At 37.9% G+C, this 27,630-nt stretch overlaps 1 protein-coding gene across 2 annotated transcripts; it reads left to right on the plus strand.

The window, feature by feature from the left end:
• The first annotated feature begins 1,327 nt into the window (after nt 1-1,327).
• Nucleotides 1,328-26,964, plus strand: mlf1 (myeloid leukemia factor 1). 2 transcript variants are annotated; one of them, XM_052018247.1, is made up of 7 exons: nt 1,328-1,695; nt 7,499-7,661; nt 9,966-10,043; nt 10,272-10,400; nt 12,636-12,795; nt 17,842-17,953; nt 24,670-26,964. In XM_052018247.1, exons 2-7 carry the CDS (start codon nt 7,539-7,541, stop codon nt 24,791-24,793), a joined length of 726 nt encoding a protein of 241 aa, XP_051874207.1. In that variant the 5' UTR covers nt 1,328-1,695; nt 7,499-7,538; the 3' UTR covers nt 24,794-26,964. The 2 variants fall into 2 exon arrangements, with proteins under 2 accessions (XP_051874207.1, XP_051874206.1); XM_052018246.1 differs by having other exon boundaries at nt 1,328-1,676.
• The last annotated feature ends 666 nt before the right edge of the window (nt 26,965-27,630 follow it).

A 27,630-nucleotide genomic window follows, 5' to 3' on the forward strand; every position in this document is an offset into this window, starting at 1 on the left:
TGAGTACAAACTCATAACCATTCAGAAACTTACTGTGTGCAGAACCTTTTCGTACAAAGTTATGACTTTATAGTAAATTTTGTTTTATACTTTCTATCCCTTGTAGTAATTATGGAAGTGTTGACTTGAACCCTTGATCATCTGATATAGGATTTTGTTTTTAATTTATTCATGTGATTCCAGCATCATGGGCACAGCCAACATTTGTTGCCCTTCCTAGCTGTGCATGAACTGAATAATTTGGGCATTTCATAAGGCAGTTAGGAATCAAGCCATTTTAGAATGTGAATTCACATTCAGACCAAACTGGGTAAAGGTATCAAATTTACCTTCCTAAATGAAATTAGTGCAACAAGTCAATAATTTATTGTTAACCATCATTGGTTACTTTTTATTTCATTCCAAATTCATTTGGTATCTGAATTTAAAATTCCCAGTGGCTTTAATGAAATTTGATCTCCTATCACTGGATCATTCATCCTGATGTAGATCTCCTGCCAGGAAACTGGATTCATCACTCAAAACACTGCTCACATTTGTGCAATTATAAGTGAGTCTTTGGGCTTGAACTGAACCAAGGAGCCATTTGTTTAAAAGTACTATTTTTAAGCATAGTGGCATTGTTCATCAAACTTTCATGTATACATTAAGTGAAGCAAAGAGGTATTAACCTTAACAAATTAAATAATTCATATTTTAATCTTTAACTCCAATATTCGGGTCAATTTTGATACTGTTTTGGCACTTTGTTATTAAACATAAGTAAAAATTAGCATTGATATCCCCATCAAATGCAAATTGTTTTCTTATTTGCATGAACTAGCCTAGGAAGTCAATTAAAATGAATGGCAAATGTTTCCATAGCAAATTATTTTTTTTAAATCAACGTCTTTGGTTGAGTGAGGATATGTATATAAAATATTAATTCTAACATCCATATGTTAACTTTTATTATGCGGTATATTACCAGATTATCAAAATTAGCATGGTTATATAAAATATTCTTGGTTGCTGCGTTACGTCAAAAAGATGCAGCAGTCACTACAAAGCATATGAATATGTTTTGCTCATAGAAATTTTAAAGCTCCGATTCAGTGGCTACTAATGCACATTCAGAATTTTTAGGTCACGCTAACTTTTGCTATGTTACTGTGGCTGATACCGATGCACTTGTCTGCGGTGCGGAAGTCTGTTGTCCTCTCAGCATTGTATGTTGCCTTTCCTCCCGGATCATCATTGCGTCATCGCAGCCCTTGGCGTGACGTCACTCACACGCCGATTGTGACGCGCGGACCCCCGGGGGCCGCGATTGCAGCCTGTGGCGCCGTGCTGAGCCAGACCCGCCGGCTGGGGGCAGCGAATTGTTCACATTCCGCCAATCACCGCGTTCATCCGCCGGGCTGCGTTGTCACGGCAACGGCAGCGTTTAGCGTCGTCCTGGCGACGCCCCGTTCCCCAACCAAAACAAAAGCTGGTGCGTGTGCGGAGGTTTCCACGGCGGCGGCGGGAGTCACTCGACAGAGGGGAGAGCTCGGGGGGGAGAGCGAGGCTGTAACATCCAACCTGGCGGTGATCGGAGCCTGAGGAAGCCCAAGAGCTGACAAAGCGCCCTCCCGAGCGATGTGCCACCGGCAACTCTCCATGTTTCGCGAAATGGAAGAAGACCCCTTTTTCTCGTAAGCTGCCAGCCCTTGGGTAACTCAATGTTAAAGTTACACTTGTCACCAAACCCGCCTGACCAAGGGCGGGGATGAAGTCAGTGTCGGCGGGGACTGCAGCAAACTTTGCACTTGTTATTTCTCAGTACAGATTCCTCAGCTTAGTGTAATGGATACAGGTGTATCCAAAGCGCCCGGCGTTTGCCAACCCGCTCATTTTCATCGCCGCACTTGGAAAATATCTGGATGAAGTTGCACTTTTTATTGAGACACGTTTTATTTATAATGTAGGCACGTGTATGGATGAGGCTGGTGGTTTTTGTAGACAACTCCTGAATAATTCCGGAACCTTTGGAAAGAATGGGGATAAGGGTGGGGGGCATCCTAGCTGATGAAATTACACTGTTACCATATTCTGAAAATAGAACATAGATGGGACAAAGGAACCAGTGGAGAATTTGGTTACAGTTGAAGAATAAAAAAGAACTTGATGGCTAAAATGGAGATATCTACATGCTTCTGACAACGGCATGAACTATCATTAGACGTTGAACCATTTTAAATGTTTTCCATTGTTGTTCTACATGGCTGTTTGTCAATTTGCTTTTTATTTTCTGTTATTTTCACAGACCCTAAAAAACATTTTTTCTTCAATGTCTAAATCTGCTATGTTCTTTATTATCATCATAAAGTATAGGGCTACTCTTGCCTTTATCTTCTCCCACATTTTACAATTCCTTTCTATTCTAATTCATACCCCATTACCAGATAAGACAGTGAATCCTCCTCCCTTCTTGGGCTTTTTACATGTTGTTTTAAGAAACCACATATATCTTACAGGAACTTATCATCTTTGCTTAGCTGTTCTGTTTGTTATAGATTCATAGACTTATACAGCACAGAAATAGATCCTTTGGCCCAACTCATCCATGCCAACTAAGATGCCTATCAATCCTCATCCCATTTGTCTGTATCTGGCCCATATCCTTCCAAACCTTTCCTAATGTATTTTAAACCCTGTGACTGTACCTGCCTCCACCACTTCCTCAGGCAACTTGTTCCATATATCCAGCACTCTCTGTGAAAAACATGTTCCTCAGATCCTCTTTCAATCTTTCCCTTTTTACCTTAAACCTGTGCTTTCTAGTTTTAGACTCCCCTACTGTGGGAAAACAGACTGTGACTATCTACCCTCTCTGTGCCCCTCATAATGTTATTTACAACTATCAAAGTCCATGCAGACAACGTCTACCACCCTGCTCTCATAATTCCTCGGCCACCTCTTCAAAAAACCTCAAATTCATGAGACGTGATTTCCCACACACAAGGCTATGCTGACTATCCTGATCAGTCCTTGTCTTTCCAAATACAAATAAATCCTGTCCCTCAGAATCCTTTCCAATAACTTTCTCACCACTGCTGTAAGGCTCACCGGCCTGCAGTTCCCTGACTTTCCCTGCTGCCCTTCTTAAATAAAGGGACAATGTTAGCTATCCTCCAGTCTTCTGATAGCTCACTTGTGGCTAATGAAAATACTAAAATCTCTGTCAACTCTCCTCTTGCTGACCATAGAATCCTAAGATACACCTGGTCAACCCCAGGGATGTATCCACTTTTATAAGGTCACCCTTCAGTCTCCCTCATACCTGGGTAAAGAGACCTGGCCTATCTGATATCTCCTGCTAACTCAAACCCTCCAATCCAGGCAACATCCTTGTGAATCTTTTATCCACCCTCTCCAGCTTAATCATGTCCTTCCTAAGTGTAGTGATCGGAACTGCACGCAATACTTCAAGTGTGACCTAACCAACATTTTGTACAACTGTAACGTAGCATCCCAATTCCTATACTCAATGCTTTGGCAAATGAAGGCAAGCGTACCATATGCCTTCTTCGCCACTCTGTCTACCTGTGTTAGAACTTTCAGGGAACTGTGTACTTGTACCCTATAATTTAGTAAGAAAAGTTGAAATCTTCCATGATTATTATTCTATGTCTTTTTATTAATTTCTCTAATTTATCTCCATATTTCTTCCTTACCACTGTGAGCTGGTCAGCAGGCTTTGTCTAAAAGTGTAATTGGTCCTCTATAACCTATATCCATAGGGAATATTTTTTGCTTCCTTACAGCTGAGTCCCTGTTTTCTTCAACCATTACATTAGGCCTAATAAGCGCAGTTACTCCACTTCCATAAATATGTTATGCCTTCAATTTTTAAATCCCAATCCTAATTGTGTGGTTCCTCCCAACATATGATTGCCTCCAGTTTCCACATTTTATTATAGACACAGTATGTATTGCTGTAAACTAATTTTTAATGGTATTTCCTTCACTTAATGGTTAACCGTCTTTTTGGACTCCTCTGATCTATTTGCTCCTGTGCCCTTCAGTATCCACCCTTAGTTTATTTCTTATGCTCACCTTTCCTGTTTTCTCCATATTCAAGTTATTTTCATTTCTTGTAGGTATCATCCCTCTTTAAACTAATTTGAAGCCTTTGCCACCTCCCCATTTACCCTTGCTGTGAGGACACAGAATAATTCCCAGCCACGATGAGATATCCTGTGCCCTGGCATCCTTTGTTCTTGGCTCCAATGGGTGCTACCTATTCCCCAAAATATAGGGTCTCCCATCACTATCATGTTACTATTCTGTTCTTGGTCCTCCATGGAGAGCCTTCTGAACCAAGGTGCCTTAGAGTCATAGAGTCGCAGCATGGAAACAGGCCCATTGGCCCAACTTGTCCATGCTAACCAAGTTGCCCATCTGAGGTAGTCCAATTTGCTTGTCTTGATCAGCAGTGTGACTGTGGATAGTTCCTCCTCCTCCTCAGAGGCAGTGAGTCCATTGCAGCTACTGGACAGGACCAGAGTCAGCGGCTTCCTCAGCCTCTCGTAACCACAAATGCATAGCACAAGTCACAATTTTAATGGCATACTCTCCACCTAGCTGGATAAGTGCAGCTCCAACAACATTTTGTAATATATACAAATGACTTGGATGAGGATGCAGGTGGTATGATTGGTAAGTTTGACACAAGTCAGGTTCAGATGAGTTTATTGTCATATACACCAGGGTGCAATGAAATTCCTTGCTCACGTGAAGCTCACAGAATAAACAGTATACATGTCAACAATAAATTATATACAGTGAAGAGCACAAAACAACAGAATGGTGCAAAGATTGTAGTGAAATCTGAAGCAGTGCAAAAAGAATTGCTAAAATGACAATAATTGGATTGACAATGGAGGAGAATTAAGAGTTGGATGATGCGGCAGCACCACCAGGAAGAGGATGCGAAAGAAGTGATTGGTTCAGAAGTCTGACAGCAGTGGGGAAGAAGCTGTTCTTGGGTCTGGTCATCCAGGCTTTCAAGCTCCTGTATCTGATCCTAGAAGGTAGAGAGAAAAGGCCAGGGTGGCAGGGATCCTTGACGATACTCTTCGCCTTCCTGAAGCAGCACACTGTGAAGCTGGACTGAATGGAAGGACTAGGCAGTGTTTACCACTCTCTGCAGGTTCCATCAGTCCAGGGCAGAGCAGTTGCCATACCAGGCTGAGATGCAACCCATCAGGAAACTTTCCATAGTGCATCTGTGGAAGTTTGATGGAACCCTTGTGGACAAGTTGAATCTTCTCAGACGCCTTGGAAAGTAAATACAGTGGGAGAGAATTCCACAGATTCACTACTTTCTGGGAAAAGCAAATTTCTCCTCATCTCTGTCGTAAATCTATTCCCTCGAATCTTGAGGCTATGTCCTCCAGTTCTAGTCTCACCTACCAGTGGAAACAACCTTCCTGTCTCTATCCTATCTATCCCTTTCATAATTTTATATGTTTCTAAAAGATCCCCCCTCATTTTTCTAAATTCCGGCGAGTACAGTTCCAGGTGACTCAATCCCTCCTCATCTCCAGAATCAACCTGGTGAACCTCCTCTGCACTGCCTCCAAAGCCAGAATATCTTCTCAAGTAAGGAGACCAGAACTGCATACAGTACTCCATGTGTGGCCTCACCAGTACCCTACACAGTTGCAGCATAACCTCCCTGCTTGTAAATTCACTCCCTCTAGCAATGAAGGCAAGCATTCCATTTGCCTTCTTGATAACCTGTTGCACCTGCAAACTACTGAACATAAATTTCACCCTCCAGCTGATGAATTAATCCATTTCTGGGTTAATAAAAATCCTATTCAGGAATGGCTCAGCTATTGCTTAAGTTTTTTTTACTGATGTATCTAATGATGGGCAGGCATGGTAGTGTAGCGGTTAGTGTAACGCTTTACAGCACCAGCGACCCGGGTTCAATTCCCACCGCTGTCTGTAAGGAGTTTGTATGTTCTCCCCATGTCTGCATGGGTTTCCTCTGGGTGTTCCGGTTTCCTCCCACATTCCAAAGATGTACAGGTTAGGAAGTTGTGGGCATGCTATGTTGGCGCCGGAAGTGTGGCGACACTCACGGGCTGCCCCCTAGAACACTACGCAAAAAATGCATTTCACTGTGTGTTTTGATGTACATATGACTAATAAGGATCTTATCTTACCTTCATCCTTATTCATGTCTTTTCAGAGTTATAACATTGTGGTCTGTGGTGCTACCTCAGTGTAAAAGAGAAGGCATTTGTCATGACTCTTACCTTTACAGGGTTTTACTAAATTAGTTGGGTATCCTTCGTCTTAGCAAAAACTCCAGAGATGCTCCAAGGAAATTATCCAAGCAAGGTGTTGGCATGAAGGTTGGTCATGCAACATTAGTTTCCAAATGCCATTCAATTTTCCTGTAGTATTTATTCAGAAGTTATTGAGGTTGACTTTTTCTTGCATTCTGAGAGATAAGCTTTTTAGAGTATTGGGGAAGAAGAATGACCACTTATAATCCAGATTTTTATGCCCCTGATTAAGATTCTATTGGCTGAATCTGTACTCTGCAATCTCATGCAGTTTTGAATTTGATTATTTCTGACAAATACTTTTTCATCTTCAAAACCTACAGTATCCATTATCAGCCATTTTGCATCATGTAAAACAATAATTCTATATTATTGCTAGAGATATGGTTCTGTGTTCACAATATTTCTGTGGGATTAAGATGTTAAGCATATTAGCATTAGGCCTTGAGTGACACTGAAATTCAGACTCACCAATGGAGGAGAAGAAAATACTTGTGTGCAGTGAAAGTGCATTTTTAGCTTATTGTTTTAAACACCCACATCAATACTCAAGGAATAAATTAATTATCTTGAAATTAGCCTTATATTAGCCTGAGAACACACAAATCTGTCCCATCCTTTGTCTGCAGAATTCTGTTTTGATCTTGGGCAGAATTTTGATTTGGGAAACATATTAGTTTGGAAGTGGTTGTCAGGATAGGGTTGGTGAAATTAACAGTGCTTTGGAAAATTGTCTTCAACCTTGCCAAGTTCTACAAAGCTACTGATTTTGGCACCTATGACATCATCTACCCTTCTGTACATCTACTATTTTCCATGGAGCCCCCGGATTGCATTGTGTTGGCCTTGTAGTTTAGTGTTTCTATTTTTTAAGAACACCATCGTAACAGCCTTTGAGATCCAATTTGAGAATATGTGTTCATACAGAACAAAGCTACTTATGTCAACTAGGTAAAGTTTTTGCTTTTTTTTTGTCTGTCAAGATTATTAGGTAGATGAATTTAGTCAAAACCTCATCACATTCAAGATCTTTTATTTAAGTTGATACTGGAAGGGATGTCAGCTACATTGTTCACGAAAAATGTGTCTTTTAAAACATGAGTTAGAAAGTCTTTAATGAGTGACGTAAATTTATTACACCTCAAAAATTTTCATTTTCTCTCCAATTTTAGGGACCCTTTTCATTCACATCAGGAAAACCTCCGTCAACTGATGTCCAGTTTTCCAGCTCAATTGGATCAAGACCTCTTGGTGAATTTTATGGGTGGCAAAGTTCCTACTCAGACAGGCCCAAGGCAACACAACTCGAAGGAGGATGAAAAGCATTCTGAAGTGGTATGATAATGATTGTGTATTCTAGTTGGAATGTTTGGAATACTGGAAATGAAATTTCTTGAATGGTGATGAGTATGCAGAGGAACTTATTTTCCATTATGGTATTGGCATTATGATGTAGTATTTAAAAAAAAATCTGCAACTTTTGGAAATGTTTTATAGTTTTATTAATTATAGGTATTGCATTTGAGTGTAAATATGGATAAACCTGACACTGGCCAGAGATTTTTTTAAACAATTTTCAACAATATACAATTGTTGAAAGATGCACAATGTTTCTGATGGTATTAGAATTGTTTGATGTAAATAATGTTTGTTAATGAGTCTATTCTTCACTGAATTATTTAAAGCCTTTGCTGCTGTCGTTAAAATTTGATTGACACTCATTGACACCTTGTACATGGCCTTTTTCAATTTATTCTCTATTCACCACCCCAGAGAGGTCTGGATGTTCAGTGGGTAAGTATTTTCAAGCCTAAGATCAATAAATATATTTTTGGACCTTAAGAGAGTGAGGAAAAGGGAAATGGATGGCAAAATTACCTGAGTAAAGGATCAGTTATTGAATAAAGGAACATGTTTGAGGAGTGGTATGACTTCACTCACACCAATTTTTTTATGTTCACATTTATGACCCTTGAATATGATTTCTGATAGTACCTTGCGCCATATATGGGTTTAAAGGGTAATCTTCAGGCTGGCGCAGAAGACTGCAAGCTGAGACTATTGCCAGATATTTAGCACACTGGCATTGCTGGGCATGTGCAGTGATGTCAAACAGCATGCCACATTGCAGCAAAATTCTGCTGCATATATTGAACCTACATACAGCACGAGTTTTGAACTCCAAAGCAAATTGCAGATACTTGAAATTTGAAATAAAAACATAAGCATTGGGGAAAACTTGGCAGAGCAGACAGCATCTATGCAAGGAGAAACAGAGTTAAGATTTCAAGTTGAAGACCTGCTACCTCCATTCCCATCCACATCTTTCCTCAAACTTCATTGAACTTCAACTCAGTCCTTTTATGCATTAAGAGTCTTGCACTAGTGTTGTTGTTTATTTTGTTACTTTTCACACATGTAAGTTATGTATAAATTATGTTAAATTAGTTTTACATTAATTTAAGTTTGTCCTTGTCTTGTAATTACTGTGCTGCTGCAAGAAGCTACTTTTCATTGCATTTGTACCCTGTGTATGTATGCCCATGACAACAATAAACTTGAACTTGAAGTCCAAATTGTCGCTATGTTGGTTCCTAATCCACAAAGTTAAAATTAAATTCTTGTCCATGTGTTCAGATTCTGAGATACTCCTCTGACTTCATAGTATCTTGATCGGCTGTGTGTTGTCCATTACCTCATACACTGCCATCTTTGTTGCAGTCCCATCCCAATATCCCGATGAGGCACGTGCCTGGAATTGGAGGAACGCAGAGACCTGAACATTATAGGTTTATGGATGTTATAGAGGAGGGGAAGATAATAGATTTGATCAGTGAGAATTTTTAATTATATCATTGTATATAATTAAGGCAAAGCAGTTTCCTTTGAGACACACAAAAATATTGATTTTTTTTTTGGTTGAATCATGTTAATGGCAAGCTGGTGGTTCTATGGAGAAATTCCAGGTGTCAGTATGATTCAAAAGTCAGCACCTGCACATTGCAGAAGAAAGTACAGTATCCACTGCTAGTTTCCAACTTACTGAGCTGAGAGACCTCAACTGTGACTGCAGGGATCCTGGGCAAGGCAAACATGAGGTATGACTGGATTAAGGATGATCCAGGCACATTACATGGTTCTTTAACAATATGATTAAAACCACTATTAACTTTCAAAGTTAATTGTGATTAATAATCTTTTCAGCACTGACTAGTATGAATGAACAGTTGATGAACATATATTTCACCTCGGTACATTGAAGATGAGGGAAATGTCACACTGACCCTAAAAAGATGTACATGTGGATTTTAATTTATTGCTTTGGTTATTTTATTTACAACCTTTTATCTGTACTTCCAGTCTTTATTTATTATTGTCATGTTCCTAATTAAAAATTGGCCTTTCTCCTTCCTGATTTGATGTGTGTAAGAATGGCACATTCCATTCTTCAGCAACTGACTGTAAAATCAGTGAATAAGGCAACATAACCTGACCTCATCCTGCTATTATAATGTTTTAGCCACTCATTAATGTGTTAAGTGTAAAACAGAATTTACTGAACGTTACTTATAATTCCCTGGTTACATTATTCTTCTATGATGTTTTTTTTAAAAATAACCACATTATGTGTTTATATAGGCTAGTTGCTCAGTGGATCCTTTCAAAAAGATGATGGAACAAATGAGAAAAGAAATGGTTGAAATGCAACACAATATTGTAAGTGCAACATGGGGACAAACAACCAAAAACTCATATTTTCCACAATTATAACCAAATGTTAAAATTGTCTGTCAAATAATTTAAAATTATATATTGTGATTGAGATTCAATTTAGTCTCAGCTTCGAGAGTTTTCTCATATGTTAAAGTCCAGGCCAAAGTTCATTTAGCTTTGCAAAACAACTTCAGCCTTTAATTTTAAAAGCGTGTACTTCTTTTTCTGCAGAAAAATGCACCTTACCATCCCAACGATCATACTTTAAACACTTCCACTGTAATGAGCTATGCAAAAGTGGGAAATGAACCTGCTAAAGTGTTCCAGGCTTCCAGTCATGTACATCGTGTTCCTGGTGGAGTAAGTATTCTGAATTGGAGAATTCCTCAATAGGGCGAAACAATTCTGATATTATTTTATCATTTTAAATGTCTATTTAGTAAAACTGGATTCCAAACTTTTGCAGTGGCCTATGATCTTGGGCTGTACTTATTTTGTTTTTATTCATTCACAAGATTCATACAAGCCCAACATTTATTGCCCATTCCATCTCTATTTATCATTGAAAAGGTGATGGTGAACATTATTGAATTAAATGCAGTCCCGAGGTGAACGTATAATGCCATTTCAACAATCAGAAATTGTATGACTTGGAAGGAAACTCGTATGTGTTGCAATGTGCTTGTTATCCTTGAATATAAGAGTTTGAGAGATCATCTTTTTAAAAGCCTTTGTGAATTGCAGCAGTGCATTTTGTGGCACGGTGTATGATTAGTGGAGAGAATGAACACCAAGTTAGCAGAGAAAATTAATGTTACAGGTAAAAGAGAATAAATGCTCAAGATAGTGAAGGGTGGAGTTGCGAGTAAAGTAGCCTGCTTTTTTCATGGTGCCTAGCTTCTTGATGGAGCTGCATTCATTCAGGTGAGAAGAGGTTATTTCTAGTTGTAAAAAGGCTTTGGAGAATTAGCAGGTAGCAGAATTCTCAGCCTCTGATCTGCTCTTGCAGCTACAGTAGTTGTGTGACTGATCCAGTTTAGCCTTGAGTCAATAGTGATGAGGGAGACCACAGTTTCAAACTTATTACGACACGTGCAACTTCAAAAAATAGGTGTTACGATCGAGACAGTTCTGGTGGCAGAGATTAATTTGGATCCTTTCTAGACAATGTTCCAGCAAATGAATACTTTTCTTTCCTCAACTTCTGATATCATTGTTCTTTAAAGCTGCTGAGGAGGGTGAGGGAGTGTTGGATCTGAACATTCAGGTTGCACCATAACCAGGTTCTGGTCATTGGTGCTGATGAATAGACCCCTATCTAAACAGAAATATTGTTGCTGGCACTGGTTACACCATCTCTGGCACATAATTGAATAAAACAGACCACTCACTCATTGAGCTCAGACTGAGCTAGGATCATATAAATTGTGGAAAGATTTTGAGAAATTGGGAGGTAGGCCACAGACAGTCTCAGGTGTGCTCCTGTGGTCAATATATTTATATGTGACTGATCCAGCAAAGTTTGAGTTCAATGTTAACTACTCTAAAGTTTTTATTTCCCTGATGCTAATGAACAAATTGAGTGGGATTTATTCTTTTGGTAGTATCTGCTAAATAGAGTCAATCTCACTGAACAAATATTGCTGATTGGCACTGTGCAGAGATGGAAGTGAGTTGGTCGTGTGGATATCAGCCTGGCTAAAAGGCAAAATAGTGAAGTTGAAGGAAGCCACTGACTGGATCTGTGTCAAAAAGTATGGCTCAGGGAGCTACTGGAAGGAAATGTTTGTTGGGGTTCAAGGAATGTGGAACAAATGTTGTTCTGCAGCCATTCATTCTGTCTCTGGGATTGGAATTTTGTTGTTCATAAATTTTATCAACTAAATTGGCATAGATGATCACTCCAATAGTAAACCACACACTTTGCACCCCCCCCCCCAACCCATCCAGCAGCCAAGAATTTTGTTCAAGATTGATTGATGATAATTCCATTAAGTACCATGGGAAAGTGACTATATTCACTCTTGTTACCCAAGTCTGAATGTAATCCAGGTTTTGCTTCATTACAGGGACAGTTTGCTTATTTTTTTGAGGAATTAACTGAACATTGCAATTATCAATGAGCATTCCCAGCCTGGGTGGAATGATTCCCATTGACTTTGTTTTCACTAAAACTCCTCAATGCCTTGGCACTGCTGCGCTAATGTCATTTTATCTATGGAATTCAATTCTTTGTACATTTGGACCAGAAGCTGTTACAAAATACAGAGCCAACCTCTGTGCTGAAAAGTTGTCTGTCTCCAACTTTTTCCAGTTCTCACAAAAGATCATCAACCTGAAATTTGTTTTTCACTTTTCAATTATTGCATGTTTTTTGTATTTTCAGTGTTTTCTGTTTTAGGTCCCATTGGTTATGTTATGTAAGTATACAGTAATTGTACTGCAGAAGGATCAGTCTTTACAGTTTGAAACCTGTTAAAGCAATGTATTCATTTTAATAACCAATTACAGTAGGCAATAATTTGTGTTGTCAAATGTAAGTTACTTTGTTCTTTTGAAGACATTGGGCATATTAACAATTTCAGAATTTTACAGCTTAAAGAGACAAGACGGGCCGTAAAAGACTCTGAAAGTGGAATTGAAAAAATATCAATTGGCCATCACATTAAAGACCGTGCTCATGTAATTCAGAAACTCAGAAACCAGAAAACAGGTGATGAAGAAGTTGATCAAGAATTTATCAACCTAAATGAAGGTGAGGCAACCCTATCCTGGTTGTCCATTTCAAAAGACTGCAATTAAATACTATGAAGGTAACAGTATATGAGGACTGGAATAAGTTCTCAATTTCATGATTTTAAGAATATTTGCTGGAGCCAGTCATGACCAATGCTCTGGAATTGTACTACTTCAACTTTTCATTTATTTCTATTTGTACTGTCTAACTGATTCGGGATGTTATTATCTCACTCAAGATTGTTGTTTAATACTCCATGAAGCTCAATCTGGCAGTTATACTGGGATATGGCCCCAATGTAGGACTGTTCCTCATCCCCACTATATTTTACACAATCAAGAGAAGTAGCTACCAGGATCAGGAACAGGTCTTCTGCAGCATGCCATACTTGCCCCCAAACAGGCCACATCAGATTTAGCAAAGAACATGACCAAGATTTACTTAAAGCCTGATGATGAATGAATATTTATTTGATAGGAATCATAATATGATGACATTCGATGTATTGTTCTTAAGGGAGAAATTAAAAATAGCTGCTAAAATTCTCGGTTTGGGTAAGGCTGACTTCCATTTGATAAGACAGAGAACGAGCATGACTGCTGATGGTAAAATATGTGAGTTGTTTGAAAATATTCAGTTGATTAGACACAACATAAATTTGTAATAGGTTATACTTGATGAACCTGGTTGCAAATTTTAAAGACATTATGGAACACCAGTGCAGACCAATGAATGTCTATGAATGGTATTCATTTGAACTTCCAGAAATCTCTGATAAGAAACTTAGGTGAAGTTGATGCTCATGTAATTGAAGGCTAGGGAACTGACTGAGTCTCAGGAGACATATCTCTGTGCTCGTGATATTGGCTGTGTTTTGTAGGGACTGATAGCAAACATGGGGCATTCTTCCAGAGCCCTCTCCTGCGGTGTCCGGTGAATCCTGTCTGTCATGAAGTGAATTCCATTTTCTGTCTTGTGTTGGCAAATAGAGAAATATGAATAGTTATTGTGTGGATGGAGCCTGACCGGGTTGGGATCTCCTGCAGCCGGAGCTGGGTCTGGAGTGTGGGTTGTATGTGCAAACATAGCTGTAGTTGGTTTGGGAACTGGGAATCAGAGATGTGGGTCTTTGGGTCTAGAGTGTGGGTCAGGTGCGTGGATTGAGCCATGTTCTGGAGTGCGGGCCAGGGTTGGGGTTGGGATTGGGATTGGAACTGGGACTGGAAATACTTGGGTATGGAATGTAGGTAGGTTTGTGACTGGAACTGAGGTCTGGAGTGCTAGTATGTTTCGGCTTGTTTCGACAAGCTGAAATTACAAAGAAGGGATACACTGCAATATGTCTTTGTCATTTAGTCATCCTATGCTTCAGAGTTTGAGTTGTGGAGTAACTCAGCCAGACTGATGGATGCTGAGATATTTGGAATGGTGCTGAGGATGCAAGTTAATGATAGAACACCCTGCTCTACTGAGAGCTCAGAATCACAAAACAGACATTCTGGAATCAGAACCTCAAAACTTTAGCCTGAGGATGTGCCTACCTTATAATGCAGTTTCCAAGTTGATACACCAGTAAGTGCAGGCACTTGCTTATGTAACTGCTGCCACAACTTTGTAAGATCTGAAGCTGAAACTGGAAACTGTAAAACCTTGATATGTGGGCAGGCTGCAGTTTGCTGACTAATGTTGGTGGTTCTAAAAGGAAGCATTAACATTCAATCATTTAACCACCATCAGGTCCTGGACTTCTGTGCATCTGACAAATGGAGAAGTTCAGGACTTACTGCCAGATTCAGAAAACAAAGCAGGTTTCACAAAGAACTGGTATGAGTTTCTTCCACATTTAAGCATTTATTTGTGCATGAAAACATAAACTTGTAACACTTAGTTTCCTGTCCTAGAATTTGTTGATAGTGGTTTATCCTGTTCAGCCTTTTAATTGTGACAGAAATTTGGAATTCTCTTCTGGAGAAGGCAATTGATTGTAGGTAGATCATTTGTTTGTTTTAATGTATTTTTGTCAACTGAACATTTGAAGAGATATGTCAAAAGGCAGAAGAGGTGTTGATTATATGAAATGCATCCATAGATCAACCACAATCTCTTTGAATGACCGAACAGTTTCATACATACATATGGCCTATTTCTGTTCCTTTGTTGCACTGTTTCCAATGAATGACTTTATAAGATGAACATTAAAATGCAATAAGTTGTCACGGTGAAGATTTGATGAAAGAAATGCATAAATGCCGAGGAACAGTTCATGAAAGAAAATAGTTGATGTATTACCATGATTGAATATTGCAGTCCTTTCTGCTTTGTGAAATTATTAAATTTATTGTAAAAGTCCTCTGAACTAAGCCGTTTTCATTTCCAGAGCATGCCAGTGGCAATTAATGACCGACATTTAGTTTTTTTTATGTTCAATATTTTAACTTTTATTGATAAATAGTTTTTAATTTTACCATTTTTATTAATATATGATAATATTTGTTCAGATTGCTTTTTTTCTGCAGTATTGCTTTACAGAGCACTCATAACAAGATGAATGAATTAAAGGCACAAATAGAAATAAGTGTGCACAATCTGATAGCCATTACAGATACATGTTTGCAAAGTGATCAGGGTTGGAAGTTATTTTTTCTAGGATACTTATTTGCAAAATAGAAGAGTGGTAGTGCTGAGAATAAAAGATGGGATAAAGGGAATGTAGAGAGAAAGGACAGAAGTTCAGAAAATCAAGAACTAGAATCAGTTGGGTCGAGCTATGAAGCAGCATGGGGTAAAAGGCATTTGAGGAGGAGTTGATAGGTCTCAAACATTAGAGAATATATGAGGCAGAGTACAAATCAGGGAATTAGAAGTGCATCTAAGAAAGGTATTTACGGGAGTCTTTATCAAAATAAAATGAACAAACAAAATGAACAGTAACCATGTGGAAGATAAATTGTTCAAGTGTATAAGACATGGTTTTCTAGATCAGTATATTGAATTACCAATGAGGGAACAGATGATATTACATCCAGAATTTTGCAATAATGAAGAATTAATTAAAAATTTGTTAGTTAAGGGGTCCTGGGAAGAATAATGATGATAGAATTTTATGTCAAATTGAAAGTAACTGTGCAATTTGAAATAAGGGTCTTAAATCAAAACAAAGTAAACTGCAGAGGTATGAAGCGTGGATTGACTGTTGGTAAATTGGAAACTATATCAAAAGTTATGACAGTATATGAGCAATAGTTAACATTTAAAGAATTAATACATAGTTTACAATAAATATATTTCTCTTTAATGCACAAAAAAAGAGAAAGGTCTGCAGCCTTGGCAAACAAGAAAATTAAAGACATTATAAAATCAAAGGAAAAGGTTTTTATGTTGCCAAAAGAACACTGAGCCAAAAGATTGGGAAAATTTCAGAATTCAGCAAAAGGGGACCAAAATATTGAAGATATTGATAACAAATGGAAAAGTAGAATACAACAGTAATTTAGCAAACATAATGACTGCCTATAAAAACTAGTATGGAAATGTGAAAAAGGAAAGGTGAGCAAAGCGGGTCCCTTACAGACTGAGAGTGTGAATGTTTTATTGGTGAATAAGCAAGAGAATTGGTGAACAGCAGAGAATTTAAACACTTATTTTGTCTGCCTCTGTGGAAGAAGATACAGAGAAACCGCCAGAAAATTTTGGCAAAAACAGGTCGAGAGCAAATGAGCTGAAAAAAAGGTATCAGAAAAAGTTTTCCAGAAATTAACAAACTGAAAGCTGATAAATTCCCAGGACCTGATGGTCTAAATCCCCCAATCTTTGGTCATCTTCCAAAATTCCATCTATTTAAGAGCTTATCCCACGGATTGGAAGGTAACATGTATAACTCCACTATTTAAGAGGAAGAAAGAAAATGGTGAAGTATAGACAATTGTCCTGACATCTGTAGCAGGAACATGTTAGAATCTATTAAGGTAGTAATTGGACAGTCAAAAAACCATAACAGAATTGGGCAGAATCAACATGGATTATGGAAGAGAAATGATTTTTGACAAATCTGTTAAGTTTTTTGAAACAGTAATGAGCATAATACTCTCTTGAGTTGATGAGAATAAATTATCATTCTCATTGAAACAGAATTCCTCCAGCTTGACAGGGTGGATACAGAGATGATGATTCTTTATGCACAGATGTCTAGAACCAGGATCACGGTCTCAAAATAAGAGATCAGTCATTCTGGACTGCGATGAAAAGAAATTCTTCACCTAGAAGTAGTGAATCTTTGGAATTCTCTACTCAAGAGGAACGTGGAGGCTCAGTCTATTCAAGACAGAGATTGGTAGATTTTTGGAAATTAAAGGAATCAAGGAGAGTGGGTCAGTGAAGGAAAGTGACATTGAGGTAAAAAAAAGTTGTTATTGACGGCTGAGCAGCTGCTGCTTTTGTACTCTGTGACTGAAGCTAAAACAGTTTTGAAATATAAAACACTACAATAACGTGGTGGACCTGGTCAGAAAATCAAAATGCATTCATATTTTGCTGTGATTGGTTTATTTAAGGATAAGCAGATCTGCCAGTGTTTCTGTTTAATGTGGCACTGAATTCAAACGTCAATAGAGAGAAAAGTTGAACATGACAGTGCAGGATGATGACTTGTTTTGTAAGTTCTGCTCTTGCTATATTGCAAATATAGAAGAAATACTTCAATCTTAATTTATAAGATCAGTATACATTTCAAACCCTGAAAAATTCCCAGGTTATTTACTTAAAAATAAAAGCAAGAAATACAGAGCACCATCTTATTCCAGAAATGAACTGGAGCTGTTATGATATTTTTATTGTCCTGATTTCTCTGGGCAGAAAACTGAACTGTGAAATCTGGATTTGAATCAGTAATTACCATTTTATCCCCATGCTCATCGTAAGTACATAAACCAAGTCAGAAACTACACGTCCTTGAGCTGCCCTTCTGAAATTTACCCAGATGAAATTCATGATTGGGCATCATTGCTTCACTTCTTCTAGCTTATATTTTTTAACTACATTCATTATTTTGTTTTCAAAATTTCACAGATGATGCACCGATGTTTGACCAAGAATGGCAGGAAAAGGTGTCAAAGTTTATGCCTCCTGGAGCACAAATGTATGGTCTTCAGGATGTTAAAAAAGCCATGGAAGGACAAAGGTACATCGTGGTCTTTTGTTTCTTTGCACAGTTATTTTTTAAAAATAATGTAGCCTAATATTGATGTAGAATTTAAAAAGTTTTAATAATTTTGCTCTGTATGGACAAGAACATGTTTTGTTCACTGACGGTATCTTGAATCTTTATTTTTTAATTAATTAAAAGTAAAAATTCAAAATATCTGTCAGTGAAAAAATTAAGGTTCAAGAAAAAGTGCCAACAAATTACAAATATTTTTATTATGTTTAGGTTCCCCATTTTTGAGGATTATTCATATTGCCACTTTTTCATAGAGTAATACAGCACAGATACAGGCCCTTCTGCCCAACAATTCCATGCCAACCATCCAGCTTTTCCCAATTTTCTGAATTCGGCCCTTCCAAGCCCCGTCCCTCCATGTACCTATCCAAGTGCTTCTTAAATGATACTATTGTACCTGCCTCAACCACTTCATCTGGCGGCTCATTCCATGAACTCACCACCCTCTGCGTGAAAAAATTGCCCCTCAGATCCCTTTTAAATCTTTACCCTCTCACCTTAAACCTATGGCCCCTAGTTTTGGATTCCCGTACCCTGGGGAAAAGACTATTACCATCCACCTGATCTATGCCTCTCATAACTTTAAACACTTCTATAAACTTGCTCATCATTCTCCTATATTCCAAGAAATAAAGATGTAGCCTGGCCAACTTCTCCCTATAACTCAGGCCTTCTAGTCCTGGCAACGTTCTTGGAAATCTTCTCTGCATTCTTTCCATTTTAATCACGTCTTTTCTATAACAGAACCAACAAAACTGTGCAGAGTACTCACCAACGACTTACACAAATGCAACATGATGTCCCAACTCCTGTACTCAATGCCCTGACTGATGAAGGCCAGTGTGCTAAACACCTTTTTCACCACCCTGTCTAGCTGTGACGTACTTTCAACGAACTATGTACTTGTACTCCAAGGTCCTTCTATTCCATTACATTTCCTAGTGCCCTACCATTAATAGTATAAGTTCTATGATGGTTTGACTTTCCAAATCCTACATATTTTTAAATGCTCAAAATTGTTGCTGGTGCATAATATAATTACAAAGGCAACATTGGAGAGGTACACAAAGCCCTGGTTGAACTCCAACGAGGAATGTATTCAATTCTGGGTACCTCATCTCAATGAGGCCTTGAGGCCTTACACAGTTATTGACTTTGGAATGAACGCAGCACAGATTAACCAGAATGTCCAGATGGATCAGATCATGAGAGTTTATGATAAGAGTTTGCAGAAATTTGCTTGTGTTCCTTACAATATAGAAAGTTAAGAATTAATTTGAGGATTTTGGAATTTTGAAATGGTACTGTTACTGGCCTAGACATGAATGAGAGGTCTCATTGTGAAGAATCCTCATTCTTTAATGTTCTGCCTCATGTCAACTGTTTCAAGCTAACCTTCAGCTAATGTCCTCTGGAATTAAGTAGAATGAGAATATATATATAGGGTAGACTCCAGACAACAACATGTTATTTGAGATAAAACTAGCCATTTATTTATTAACTTCAGATGAAACCACATATTAACAAAACTGTTACAAACCAGAATTCAGCCAGCTGAAGTGTTTTAGCAGTGTGTCCTTTGCTCCATAGTTTGTCTTGACAGCTCCATATCAGCTCCTGGTACCACCTGATCAATGCCTTTTATTTATCTGTAGCAAGGGTGTAACAGTCCTCATGTGACTTTGCAAGATGACTCTATCCTGCATTCACCACCACATTAAGAATATGACAACACATTAAGAATATGATCTTTATTGCCACTATGATGCCAGAATATCAAATCTATCTTTCAAGCTGTTTCATGCATTCACATTCAACTGATCATCACTTTTTAATTGTATGATTGCAGCCAGTATGTTGCAATTTGCATCCAAGGTATGACAGATTCATAGAAATTTACTACATTGAAGGAGGTCATTCAGCCCATTATGTCCACGCCTGGGCAACAAAAAAAATCTATTTAGGTTCTTTTCACTTTCCAACTCTGCCTGTTGCCTTGTCAGTTATGGTACTTCAGGTGCTCAAGTCACTGCCCATTAAAACATTTTCATGTTTCTGCTTCTACTATTTCTCCAGGCAGTAGTTCCAGACCCAGACCACTTTTGGTGCAAGTCTTTCCTCAACTCTCCTCTAATGCTTCAAACAATTATCTTATCTCAGTGTTCCCTAGATTTTGACCTTCCTATAAAAGGAAATAGACCCCGCTTTGCCATTTATAACTTTACAAAATCCTGCTTAAATCACCTCTGAACTTCAGTTGATCCAAAAAAAATTTCAACCTAGCCAACCGCACCTCCTTCCCTTGATTCCATGGTCTACTGTCCTCTCCTATCGGATTCCTCCTTCTTCCACTTCCCAACTCCCAGCTTCTCACATTATTCCCTTTCATCCCCCACCCACCTACCTTCCCTCTCACCTGGACTCATCTATCACCTGCCAGCTTGTGCTCCTCCCCCTCTCTTTTTATTCTGGCTTCTGCCCTCTTCCTTTTCAGTCCTGATGGGGTCTTGACCCGAAAGGTCGACAGTTTATTTCCTTCCATAGATGCTGCCTGACCTGCTGAGTTCCTCCAGCATTTTGTGTGTGTTGTTTCAACCTAGTCAACACCTCCTCTAACTAAAATTCTCCAGCCCTGGCAATAACCTTAATAAATTCTTTACACACTCTCTTTACACCAGAATTCTGCACAGTAATCTAGCTGCAGTCTAACAAGTGTTTGACAGTGTTGCAGAATGACTATTTTGCTCAGATTCAATTCCAATAATGGAAAGCATCTTGTATGCCACCTTAACCATCTATCCACCAGTAATGCAACCTTCTGGGATCTGTGGATATCCAATCCATGATCACTCTGTTCCTTTATACTACCACTTACTTTGACTTTCAATGTCATTATCCTTACCAAATTCAACACTGTCAACATCCTGAGGGTCAGCATTAACCAGAAACTTAAGTGATCTCTGGCTGCAAAAGCTGGTCATAGGCTGTCCTGCAGCAAGTGATTCACCTCCTAATACCCCTAATCTTTTCACTATAACAAGGCACATCAGGAATATGATGGGAAACTCTCCAATCGTCTGGGCAATTCTCAAGAAGCTTGACACCATTAAGGTCAAAATAGCTGCTAGATTCATATCCCATCCGCCACACTAAACTTTCATTCCTTCATCAGCGAACACTGTGAGCCCCGTACTGCAGTTACTCTTACTCTTGAGTCTGTGGTCAAAATATTGATGTCCTGGCGGATTCTTTAATTCATGAATAAATAGCAACTTGGTTTAGAGTTTGCTTCTTGTTTTATTTGGAGTTGAAAAGGTCATTGGTACCACATTATTTCTCAAATTTCCTTTGGTAAGGCTGAAAGGAGCAGCACATGTGTTTTTATGTCATTACATTCACAAATGATGCCAGAAGAATATCTACTATACTCAGGTGACTGCTCCTGGCAGCTTCTGTTCTAATTTCCCAATATCAAAGGCTTCCATTTGGAAATGAGCACTATCATGTTAAAATAAATGCTGGATTTTAGGCATGATTAGTGCATGGGTTAAAAAAAGATGCTGATGGGTCCAGTTTCTACACTTGGCAGTTTTTAAGTCTCATGGCACCTTGTCTCATAAATTTTTCCCCATCCCACCCCTTTTGTTTCTTTTACTAGCCTGGGATCCATTCTGCTTGAGCCTGGTAATTTATCCATTTTTAAAGACACTAGACACTTTAATGTTTTCGTTCTATGTTTATCACATCCAGGGAGTTTGTATTTATGAGACTCCTGCCTTAGGTCCATCCCCTTTTCTTAATGTAAACATATGAACTCATTATCTGCTCCTTGAATGCCTCTCACTGTTGCAGGGTGGAGCCCAGTGATGTTATGGAGATTATCTGTAACTAATGTTAATGATAAAAAACAAGATAATGGCTCGATTTCAGGGTCCAGAAGGAATACTTTGAAGTGTCTGGTCTGGGAGGCGAGTGATAGAATTGGTGTTCAAGAAATTGATGTTGTGATGCGTACCAAAGTCGGTGGTTTTGGTCCCCAAGGTGCATCTTACTGGCATAACTAGCAAAATCTGCTGTGTTTTCAAATCATGTTACTAAGGGACAACAAAGGGTCAGAAATTGGATGACACTACAAACAGTCCCACATTGCTAATGATGAGGATGCCGGATCATTAATCTGGTGATATTTCCTTTGTTAACATTGTATTCAAGAATCAAATTTGACATATTTTGCAATCATCTGTGCACACATCAGCATTATTGGCCAAAAAAAGTTTACAGATTCAACATAAAATGGTATGAGTACTGAATAAGTTAGTCATCAATGACAGAAAAATTAAATTAAATCTTAAGGTGTTGATATGGGTATTCGATGTTGCAAAATGTATTGTCAGTCAGCCAAAAAGGATTCAGGACCTTACTGCTGAACTATGTTGTCCATTATATTCCTTTATTTTAACAGTTCCACAATAACAGCAACTTACATTTTAAGAAGCATTGTTAACATAATGAAAAGTACATCACAATATCATTACCAAACAATATTTGACAACAGACCACATAAAGAGTTACCATGCAGATGATCAAGAGTTGCAGAGGAGAGTTTTAGGGAGAGATTTCCAGATTTTAGTGCCTGGGCAGCTGGGCACAATGTTATTGATTTTGGATTGATTAAAATAGGGGGCATACGAGACACCAGAATTGGAGGAATATCAAGATTATAGGATTGGAGGAGTTTACAAGACCAAGGAGCAAAGTTTTGGAGCAACTGAAAACAAGAATGAAGACTTTGAAACTGACATACTGCCAGATAGAAAAAGGAGTTTTTTTTGTGTATTCAGACATTACGCTTATTTCACAAACTTGCAATAACTGATGTGAAACGTGTACATTTTGGCAAGTTGAATAGTTTTAATTTATCATGGAAATTACTTACAAAGCACTTAACTTCATAATCATTGAATTCTTTGTCATGCATCATAAAAAATTATAGGATGAGGAATAAGCAGGAATTAGAACTATTAGATTTGGCTGCTTTTGATTGATTCAACTTCATTTTGAATGTATTACTCCCCACTTTTCTGCTCAAAAACATCCTGATAGTTTTCATAAAACATTATAATAATCACTTAAATAGTATTCCCTGTCAAAGTTCCAGAAGTCTAATGATCTTAATGTTTAAAAAAAACTTCCTTTCTAACTCCTAACATCCTATTTTTTAAAATTAAAAGCAGAAAATGCTGGCAACACTCAGCAGGTCAGGCAGCATCTGTGGAGGGCGAAACAGAATTAACGTGTCAGGTCGATGATCTTTCACCAGAACTGGAAGATTTTAGAGATGAACAGATTTTAAGCAAGTACAAAGCCTAAGCTCCTATTTTTAAATTCTACCCCATACTCTTTGAGCCCTTCATCATTGTAAAGAATTTGCCTTACATACTTTGCCATTCCTCTTAAATCTTAATTTTTTTCATTTAAACCATTCTCTCTATATTTTGTTTCAAATCAAAGCAGAGCCAACATTTATTTTAACCATTCCTTGTAAGTTAACTTTCTGATCCTCAAAATCATTGCTGCTTGCCTTTGTATTCTCTCAGGAAAAATAACATTTGCATGACTTATTAAATGGAACTCTGCACAGAAATCCACAGTCAGGTCTATGGGTCAGATAGCACTACTCGAAAGAGAAATGCTTGGTTTTCTGTCCTCTGTGTGCCAAACAAATTTTCATTGATTTTCTTTTAAATCTGGCTCATCCAAAGAAATTAACTGTTAATATTTGTTCCCAAACAATAAATTGGTTTGACTTGCATCCCTTTGATTATTTTGCATTAATCAGTTGTTCAGAAATATTTTTTGTAATATTGATAGATTTCTGAATAGTTGCATCATACAGATTCATCACAGGCATGCAAAGCTGTTATTGATCAAAGTATTTGCAGATTAGGGCCTCAGTAGTGACTTAGTTTCAAAACATTTTCCATGAACATGAATCTCCTAACTGACATAGTTCTAAAAATTATATTTTTACCATTATTTATATTATTTAAATTTGCTTAGCAATTGTAACTGTACCAAACATGAGAAAGCAACACAGCAGGTATTATTGTTTGCCACTATGGTATTCCATATTATGTATATACATTTATACAAATAAAGACTTTATTGTTAAATCATTCAAAACCCTAACTGCTGAAGAAGTAAGGCTGGAAACAGTTGCAGCTTTTAAGAAATAAAATTAATGAGATTTTACTGCAGATTTTGTCTTTAACTGAACAGAATTTTGACAATGATGTATTTGACACTTCAAAATCTAAGATAAAATGTATTGTGTTACATTTCACTCTGAAGTTACTAAACAAATAACTACTGCTGCATTTCATGGTAAAATATGTATCTGCTAATGTACTAAAGTCTGATTGAAATTACACACTATGGGGACAAGTGAGTTTCAGTCTTTTGAACTGTAAGTTAATAAATTTTCACCTCTACTAGTTTCTGACAACTGGAGAGAAAGCTCCAGTTGTCAGAAACTAGTATTATTCAAAAAGAAAACAGTATTATTCAAAAAGAAAACAGTATTATTCAAAAAGAAATTGTAGATAGCAATGAAAAATTTTTTGACCTTATGTGCATGAACAAAAGTAACAAAATATTGTTTTTATTTTCACTTTCAGGACCAAACACGGTAAAAAACAATCTGTTTCGCACCTTAATCCTCCCTCTGCTCCTTGTGGCTGCCCTAATACGAGCTCTGCTGCTGCAGGCATGAAAGCGTTGTCAAAAAATGGAAGAAAATGAGCATTTTACTGAAACTACTTGGCTCAGGCAATTTCTGTGTGATAATACCGAGGCTGTGCTTTTGAGTTTTAGTTTAATTTCTGTAGAATACTTCAGTTCACTTCTTGCCTTTGGCTATAGTTTGATAACTAGCATTTCATTTTTGTCATCAGCAATGTGCACCAAATAAAAGAAGTGCATTTTATAGATGTTAAAAGTAAATAACTACTGAGTCAACTTAGGCATCCAATAAAGTAGGGTTCAGAAATACAGGTGATGTAGCTGACTCGATCGATTTATATTGTGTTGATACAAATGGTGTCGATTTTTCTTGTACTCTGCATGTAAATGTGTGCAATGTGTTGTATGGAATATATTCACTGGATGACATTAGTGGGAGATCCGATGGACTTTTGGTCTATAGCCTCATTTGCAAATGAGTGATTAGCTGCTAGCATTAATTTTACTGCATCATGGACCCAGGAAATATAGCAGGTCTGTTATTTCTTAAAGTCCTCTTAAAGTGGATGCATCATTTCTATCAGTTGGGTCAGTGCTAGAAGCATCAACAGCAGGACATAGCTGCTGCATCTGAAAACATTAACTGATCTTACCAGGACTATCTCTTAACATCTCTCTTAAATAAAATCCTGCTACATGACATGTTTTTCAGCTGCACTACCAATATTTTTTTATAACCTGACAATTATTTTGAAATATCTTCCTCCACTTACAAAGGTTTTGAAAGGCTGTTTGCCTCTTACATGCTCTGGTGCTTTCTTCTTGTTAGATACAGTATTAAATTTAAAAGGCATCAGATATTGAGACAAAGAGATTCAAATAACAGCAGTGATCTTCCTAAACCACACTAGCTGTGAGCTGCTGGCAGTTAGCTGACTTTTCTGCTTGAAGCTGAGCACCAAACTGAAACCTTTGATTTTTTTGCTCTACAATCCATGGGCAACGAAGCAGAAACACTGAGCTCGCCATGGAACCTAACATTCCAGCGCGATCTTCCCTTCTCTGCTCTATTCAAAGCCCCCTGCCTGCATCAATTCTCACTGTGCCTAGCATAATTGTGCTTCTGAATAGCAGGAGGCAAACAAGGAACTCCTGGCATTTGATGGAGAAGACTTCTGTCTTCAGGTAAATGACACCATAAGGTTACACAGCGTAAATTGCTTCAGTGGTTATTCAACGTGCTAACTATTTCCCAAACCAGTGAGCATTTTGCCAAACACTTGTCCACAGAATCAGCCTTTGAAAATAAGGACCTGAAGGAAATGCACACTTCAATGACTTGTGTACAAATTTAATATCGAGTAAATATTGTGAAATTCTAACTTATTTTGCAGTCCAAATCGGGCTTGCAATTTATCAGGCCACATTGTGCTGGACAACTGGATTTATCTTTTTCAAATGCAGAAAGCAGGATCCACACCCAAGAGATATGCCATCTGATAGGGACATTGAAAACTCTGCAAATATATTTAAATGATTCAAAACTAAAACTATTGAAGATAATAAAAAAATTAAACCTTAAAATTCTAACAATTATAAACATTAAAATAACATGAAATAGCTCAACCAATTACCTCCACGTCCCTATTTCCTTCAGGTCAGAAAATCCATTCAAATAAATAGTGTTGCCATTCATTTGACAGCCGTCCAGGTAAACAGGTCAGAGGCTAGTGCAAAGTGCTGCACCATTGGACTCAATGGTGAGTCCAACAGCACTGCAGCAAATCAGATGTACTGGTACCTGATCTCCAGGTTATCTCAGGATTCTGTTTCTTGCCCGGGCATGAGCATACATCCAGGACAAGCCAAGCTGCAACCAGTTGCTGATCAGTATGTTTTGGCCCATTGCTGATTACTTCCATAACAATGAGTTTAGAAAAGCTGAAAGGTGACATAAATGACCGCCTAAGAGATAAAAAGCATTTGATTCAATATCTGCTGAAAAAAATATCTGATAGAGTAATCCAGGGCAAAATGTCTCTATCCCACTTTCAACCCTCAAGATGACAATAGAGCATATGTCAGTGCTAGTTAAAATTAAGACAATGATGGTGATAACCTTGCACATGTTAAAAACTAATGAGACCACGATTTAAATACATGTGACTTTGCTGATGCTTTGTAATCAGAGGCTGCCAAATTATTGTGAATTCAAACCTTTGACTGTTGGTTACGAAGAAATTAAAAATAAATCAAAAGGAAACATCAAAGGTTTACTGAAAACACATTGTTCCTACGGACTTGATGCCCAAGCATTTTGTACCTTTTCTGCTTCTTGTCTGTAAAGTCGATGTATCATTCTCACTGCATGGCATAATAGGCAAACAAAAGAAAATTCCAAATGATTTTATCCTCCTATACACAGACATATAAATGGAGAAATAATACTCTCAAAGTAAAACTACAGCTCAGAAAGACTACGCAATCTACTTCAAGGATATTTTACATCGTACAAAGGAACAGTTTATTGATGAAGCTGGACCCATGAATTTAACTTTTCACATAACAGCTAACAACCTTGTGTGACCAAATAAGAAATATGGTAAACATGGCACATCTGGTACGAGGATAGCATAACCTTAGAACCAACCATACAGGTGACCACACAGACACACTGGCAGATGATTAGGGTAAAAAGTGAAAGGTATGACTCATGATTGCTGTAGTCAGAACTATAGTTGGAGGATGGGTCAACCCAGTCAGTTAACTTTAGAAAGCACATTTGGATCAGACTAGTATTCTGAGCAATGTTTATATACAGGAATTATCAGCGAGGTTGGGGAACCACCTGAAGTAAATTGTGATTCATAGTAGTAGAGTGTCAATAGAATTTGTAT

This window comes from Pristis pectinata, chromosome 6 (genome assembly GCF_009764475.1).
Source record: "Pristis pectinata isolate sPriPec2 chromosome 6, sPriPec2.1.pri, whole genome shotgun sequence".
NCBI classification, from domain to species: Eukaryota; Metazoa; Chordata; class Chondrichthyes; order Rhinopristiformes; family Pristidae; genus Pristis; species Pristis pectinata.

Coding starts and splice junctions, on each gene's coding strand:
- mlf1 (XM_052018246.1), top strand. CDS start 1,621: ATGTGCCACCGGCAACTCTCCATGTTTCGCGAAATGGAAGAAGACCCC. Junction 7,662..9,965: donor ATGAAAAGCATTCTGAAGTG/GTATGATAATGA, acceptor GTGTTTATATAG/GCTAGTTGCTCAGTGGATCC. Junction 10,401..12,635: donor TACATCGTGTTCCTGGTGGA/GTAAGTATTCTG, acceptor AGAATTTTACAG/CTTAAAGAGACAAGACGGGC.